Source organism: Trachymyrmex cornetzi, unplaced genomic scaffold (assembly GCF_001594075.2).
Source record: "Trachymyrmex cornetzi isolate Tcor2-1 unplaced genomic scaffold, Tcor1.1 scaffold996, whole genome shotgun sequence".
NCBI lineage: Eukaryota > Metazoa > Arthropoda > Insecta > Hymenoptera > Formicidae > Trachymyrmex > Trachymyrmex cornetzi.
Window position 1 is genome coordinate 172,846 of NW_017300350.1, and position 7,026 is coordinate 179,871.

A 7,026-nucleotide genomic window follows, 5' to 3' on the forward strand; every position below is an offset into this window, starting at 1 on the left:
AAACCAATGATACCATTTTATGTCCCCCTCGAAGTCACAAAACATTTGTTTGAAACATTTTTCTCTAAAATGTACTATTCAAGAGAAATTTGAGGTTGTCATTTAAAATGGGACACCGTGTATATATATTATATATATATATATATATATATATATATATATGCCAACAAATTATTTTTAATTTAAATGCTTAAGTTTGGAACATAAAGTCTTACAATTTCGAAATTTATAAAAATAAGCGTTCTTGTAAAAAAATGACATTTAATAACTTTAAAAAATTCATTTTTTATTCAAAATCTATAATCTCATACACTTTCGTAAATAAAAAAATACATACGGGATGATATTGTAAGAGAACGAAGAAATCGTTCTCTTATAATGTCATCTTTTCTGCAGAGCGATTTGACATTTTTATCCTAAGAAAACATTGAACAAATATTTTTTTGTTTTATACATATATATATATATATGTATGTGTGTGTTTTACTTATAAAAATAATCAAGAAACGTGAAAACAATCATTTTCTTATTCGTACGACAAATATGTATTGAATGTATACAAGAGTTATTTGTGTCCTCGCTCGATTTTGAATATCCACTGCTGAGCGAAAAAATGATGTCTACTGCTGGGCTTTCACGGATATCTTCCTCCACTCCATAATTTTTTTTAAGAACAAAATGGCGCGCCTGTATTCACTTGTTTTCAAAATATTTAGAACTATAAAAATCGCCTGGACACAAATGGCCCCTGTATACACGGTGAGGGTTAACCCTTAATTCATATGTCCACACATTTAATAAATGTTCTATCCATTCTATCAATAAAGAAATAACAGCTTTAATTTCGTCAACTTTCTGATGTTTACCTTGTATATGAATAACACATTTACATATGAATAAATTATATTTACCAATATAAATTATTATACAGGGTGTCCCGAATTTAAATGGTCACACTTCGGGAACGTTTAGAAAATCGATTTTTAAAAATAGTCCTTTATATATATACAGATATGCTCGTTTTCGTTTCGTTCTAGAGAAAATCGCAAAAAAAAAAATAAAATGAAAATTACAAAACGTACAAAATTTTCATTTTTGTACTTATTACTTATTTATTTACATTTATTTATTCATATTGTTACTTTTTTAATGTACATATTGTTCAAAATGTTGGCCTCTTACAACAATGCAAGCATTGCATTTACTATAGACAACCAAAGACTGATCTGATCATATTTCATGCACTACAGTCACAATTCCGTCTCTCGACATTATTGTTTTCGTGTACGACTTCAACAATAATGCTTCAGACTTCAGAAGCAGTGCAAGGGTATGCGTGCCGACTTTCAGACAGAAGAATGCTGGATCAACAAATCATTATGTTGACCAGATCAGTGTTCGGCTACAACACGAGCTGTCCGTACAAGATGCGTGCATTGCTGTAAGAGGCCAACATTTTAAACAATATCAACATTAAGCAAGTGACAACATAAATAAATAAGTGTAAATGAATAAATATTATTTATAATAAATATTATTTATAATAAATATTATTTATAATATTATTTATAATAAATATTATTTATAATATTATTTATAATAAATATGTACAAAAATGAAAAGTACGTTGTCTTTTTTTACGATTTCCTCCAAAACGAAGGGAAAATGAATACATCTCTAAAGGACTTTTTTTTTGTTAGTTTATCGATCCCCTACATACTCCCAAAGTTTAATCATTTATTTGAGACACTCTGTATATTATGAAACGAATAATAATGGTATAAAACAAATAATAATACCTTTCGGAAATATATGAGTCCACCGTCGTCTGTTGCTGGTAAGTTTAATGGTAACATGTGATGGATCAAAAGGATTGATTAATGCTCTACCAGGCCTAAGTATATTCGTTGGCTGAGAAATTGAGTTTGTCGGGCTACCAGCACTACCAACAACAGGTCTAAAAGGTGGAGATATTTCAGAGTCAGTTAAATCGCTTTTAACTGATGTTTTGGATACATCTGCAATTATCGAAACTATTTAATAAATATCTTAATAATATAAAAATTATTACTGAACATTTATGTGCTTACCAGTTCTATCCTCATTAGATTCGATATTACCGTCATCAGTTTTATGTGGTATCGTTATCGCAGCACTACGTAATGCAAGAATTGGCGGTGAATGTGTTTCAGGTGGTGGATGATGTATATCAGGATCCGACATTTTACGTTTTAAGAGCTTTAATAAATAGCCATTATTATGAGTTTCAAGACACACTACGCTTGTCTTTTTCCTTCTTGTATTTAATCTTTGTACACTAAATGATTGAAAGAAACGACAATGAAATATATATATTAATTCAATAAAATAACAATGATTAGATTTATCTATTGTGTGTGTGTGCGTGTGCGTGTGTGCGTGTATATAAACGCGCACGTACATGTGCATGCGTGCATTTATGCAGAATTTTACCATAATTTATATTTCTACGTTACAAATATTGTCGAAAAGAAAAAAAAAAGAAAATATTATTTAAAAAAACAAATCATATTAAAAACAAATATTTCGAATTTATTAAGCTAGATATATAAGCACGTGATGCTAAACAATAATGTATTTAGTCTATTTACCTTGAAGTATGAACTGTGGGTAATTGAAACACTTGTGCATCATAAGCATCATAATCGAATAATGTATTATGTAGACATTCTCTTGGATCTTCCTGCAAAAGTCTGGTTTTGCAATGTAATTTGTCATTATCTGTCAGATGTTTCGATATCTTTTGCGGCAATTTTATTCGTGGTATAAATGTGGAATAAGGAATCTTCTTATTTGTGGAATAGAAACTAAGATTTATCCAGTGAGGCATGCTATAATCATCTGGTGCATTTATAGAAGAGTCTTTATTATGAAACTAGAATCAAATATTGCATATATATAAATAAATTATACACACATATATATATTTTATTAAATGTATATATATATTTAGACTTATAGTACCTTTAATAATGGAACTGCATGAAGTGGTTGTTCCCCAACACATACTAAATCACTTCCTACACCGTTATCAATGATTCTTTGCTTTGTCACATTTGTCAGCTCTCTATCAACTTCAAAGACTCCAACTCCAGGTGTAATGACTACAGATAACTGACCAGTCCTGTCAAAACTGCGATCCAAGTAGTGTTTCTCAAAAACTGTAAAGACATGGATAGATAGAAATACAAAATATCATAAATATAAGATACAAAATAGATACATAAATTACAATGTTATTTTTTTGCTCTTAATGCTTACCATTCAGAGACATATTTAACACTTCCAGAAAATTGCCCTGTGCAGCAGTAGAATTTACTGCCTTAGGCATATTAATACCTGGTTTTTGGTGATATTCCAAAACAATTTTTTGATAATCAGTGAATAGTTTACGTAACTGTACCAAGATATTACTCCAGTCTTCAAACCTTTCATTTTGTACTGCAACTCTATAAAAATCTTCATAAAATCTTCCTCTGTAATCATGTTGCAAACACTCTCTCATATAATTTGGAAATTCCTCCAAAGTGGTTGCATTATAAAAAGTTCTTGAGAACAGTACTATGGTAACCTCATGATTGCTGCCATTCCTTTTCCATTTCTGAAATAAATCCGCTAAGAATCCATTAACCGCTTTCTCAAAGTAAAGATCTCCGTGTATATCAAAATCCCACATTTCAGTACTCATTTGAATAAACAGATACACCATACTTGTAGAAGATCGAAACACTACCTGCAAATCAGATTTTTTTGTAATAAAGATAAAGGGGCAATATTAATAAAATATCACAATTTCCTACAAACTTTAGTATCATCAGTTATAACGCCGCAAGCAACACGATCACCCTGTGACCACATTTCGTATACCTGACAACGTATACTACCACCACAAAACTCTATCTTCTTATTGATATATACGCAAGTGTTTACCTACAAAAGAACACAAGCTTATGTACATATTACTTCAAAATACAGAAGAAACAATCAATTACAAATATAAATATAAGATAAAGGAATATAGTACCAAGCTATTTTTCAAACGCCACATCTCACTACGTCCCATATACTGATCTTTAAAAGTTAACTCTATAGAATCTAGAGCTACATCATCCGGATTTACTATATTCATGTAAACATCAGCAAACGTTCGCAGTTGGAACATCGACGCTACATTATTTTCCACGCTGATGGTTTCGCGTCCCTGGAGATCTTCCTTGAAGGAGGTAACTTGCAACAACAAGCGACTGAACTCATCTTCGGGATGATAAATTTCGACGACATCACCGGTTTTTATGCCGGGATAATCCTTCGGATTAATGATCAAGTCCTCTCCACTGAAATTCTTCTGATGCACTATCAATTTAAAAAGCTTCATACTTCATTCGACATTCTAATCTGTGGCATAAAAGTTTAATTAACGCACCGTTCGTACATAATAAAATATAAATGTAATAATTAATAGAGGAATTTGCTAATTTAACTTCGCAAAGACATTTCCTTACTATTTATGTTATTTTTTTAATTTACATACGATTATATCACTACAGCGCAGTGTTGCCAACTTTAAATTTCAAAATTCCGCTAGATGCTTTACCAAAAAATTCCAAAAAATAAATTAAATTTTACAAAAAACAAAATAAGCTTAATTTTATAAAAAAATGTTATAAAAAATAATAAATCGTTAAATAATTTTAAATATACGTATCAAATTAGTTTTCTAAATTTAGAAAATTTTTATTTATAAAATATATAAATGTCCTGGAGATCGATTATTATCTTGAAACGAAATAAAAATTACAAAAGTGAGCGAATTTACTAGAATACTAATAATTTCATTGGTCAACACCTAGTAAATTTATTCTTACTTTTGTAATTTTCACCTTGTTTAAAGATACGGATCAACCCCCTGTACTGGATAAAAAATACTTATAGCGTTTTCGGCCCGATCGAGTTTGCAACAACCTAGGTTGGATTAATCTTTCCTATTGATTAACGTCACACGCTCTACCAATAGGAGAGCGCAAAACGCCATTAATCCAACCCAGGTTAGTGCAAACCCGGCCGGGCCGAAAACGCAATTAAATTCTAATTATAAATAGAAGAGCCTGCGCACAACAGAGGAACAAGAATTAGATATTAAGATTTCAACCTATCAGAAACTGTGTACTCCGATGTAATCAGTTTTTGATAGGTTGAAATCTTAATATCTAATTCCTGGGGGTCGATTCTGTATCTTTAAACAAGGTGAAAATTACAAAAGTAAGCAAATTTACTGGAGGGCTCCGATTGCACACATCGCATATTGCACACATGTATCGCTGATTGGCGATTTAAAAATAAAATAATCTCATTGGCAAAACAGTAAAAAATTACTAGACACCAGTTGATATAAGTGGTGTGTACAATCAGAACTGTAGGCAAACGGGATCCTCCCAAATTTACTAGGTGTTGACCAATAAAATGATCAGTATTCTAGTAAATTCGCTCACTTTTGTCATTTTCACCTCGTTTCAAAATACAGAATCTATCCCCTGTTCCTCTATGGTGCTCAGGCCCTAATATACGCCTATTATAAGCCAAAGAAATTAATTCAATTGTTTGAATAAACGGGACTAAAACATTTGTATACATATTTTTTTATGTAAGATACATTTTCATAACAATATAATTAAAAAGGCATAAAACCACAAACGCCTGATATAGATGGCTTAAGAATATTATATTTGATATAGTACAATAAATAAACGTTTCGGTCTTGAATCAGACCTTCTTCAGTATTATATTAATTCTCAAAATTAGAATATTTCGCATATAAACAATTTAAGTCTTAAAATTAGAGTCTTACGCATATAAATAATATTTAAGATATTACAAATATCCGTTAATACATTACTAGCAGATGTTTTATTCCAGTTCAGTGATAGATGTGATTTTTTTCCTTTTAAACGCAAAGTGTTCCATACGAGTCAGGTTATCTAACAGATCTTGATACGTGAACCACAATCAATAGGTAAGCAAATTTTCTCAATATATGTCCACACAAAAGTTTCAATTTCTATTAGACAATATGTATAATTGTAATTCAATTAATAACATACGACGTGTAAAAAACAAGATAGTTATCTTATAACAATATTAGGAAATTGGATTCAATTTAATATATTATAATTAAATAATATAGTTTAACAAATGTCAAAAGATTAAAATGATCCTAATAATTTATTATAGAACATTCATGTATAGAATACCTGTGTCGAAGATGAGATAAACTGCGATCAAGAACGTGGAAAAATCATGTGATAATGATCAATGCTAAAAACGTATATTGATATAACGTTTTTAGCATTGATCATTATCACATGGTTTTTCCACGTTCTTGATCGCAGTTTATCTCATTCTTCTCGGATTATTCTTTTCGGATTCGACTGTAATTGGTCAATTTCTTACGGCTTAAGGCTTAAAACACCTATTGTAGATCAGGGGTAACAGTAACCATTACCCCGGATCTACAATAGGGTTTTAAGCCTTAAACCATAAGAAATGGGCGAATCACAGTCGCTTATTCTTCTCGGATTCGACTGTAATTGATCAGTTTCTTACGGCATAAGGCATAAAACACCTATTGTAGATCCGGACTAAGCCGTACCGTAAGTATCAGCCAATCAGACTTAAGTGTTCAAAAGAATTCTCGACTGTGATTAACTAATTCTTATGGTACGTTTTAGTCCGGATCTACAATAGGGTTTCAAGCCTTAAGCCATAAGAAATGGGCGAATCACAGTCGCTTATTCTTCTCGGATTCGACTGTAATTGGTCAATTTCTTACGGCTTAAGGCTTAAAACACCTATTGTAGATCCAGACTTATGGTTACTGTTAGTCCGGATCTACAATAGGTGTTTTATGCCTTATGCCGTAAGAAACTGACCAATTACAGTCGAATCCGAGAAGAATAAGCGACTGTGATACGCCCATTTCTTATGGCTTAA

General features: G+C 31.1%; 1 protein-coding gene across 9 annotated transcripts in view; it reads right to left on the reverse strand.

Annotated features, from left to right (window-relative positions):
• The window catches only part of Iml1 (GATOR complex protein Iml1), a 159,559-nt gene extending 154,978 nt beyond the window's left edge, over positions 1-4,581 (reverse strand). For 8 of the 9 annotated variants that reach the window (XM_018521786.1, XM_018521782.1, XM_018521785.1 and 5 more), the window contains exons 1-7: positions 4,064-4,533; positions 3,844-3,969; positions 3,301-3,772; positions 3,004-3,200; positions 2,631-2,914; positions 2,091-2,317; positions 1,800-2,018 (exon numbers count right to left, since the gene is read on the reverse strand). In XM_018521786.1, coding sequence (XP_018377288.1) covers positions 1,800-2,018; positions 2,091-2,317; positions 2,631-2,914; positions 3,004-3,200; positions 3,301-3,772; positions 3,844-3,969; positions 4,064-4,414 — 1,876 coding nt within the window. In that variant the 5' untranslated portion in view covers positions 4,415-4,533. Of the gene's footprint in view, positions 1-1,799; positions 2,019-2,090; positions 2,318-2,630; positions 2,915-3,003; positions 3,201-3,300; positions 3,773-3,843; positions 3,970-4,063; positions 4,534-4,570 lie in introns of those variants that run through there. The other variant, XM_018521780.1, reaches the window with a different exon arrangement.
• Positions 4,582-7,026: the final 2,445 nt, after the last annotated feature.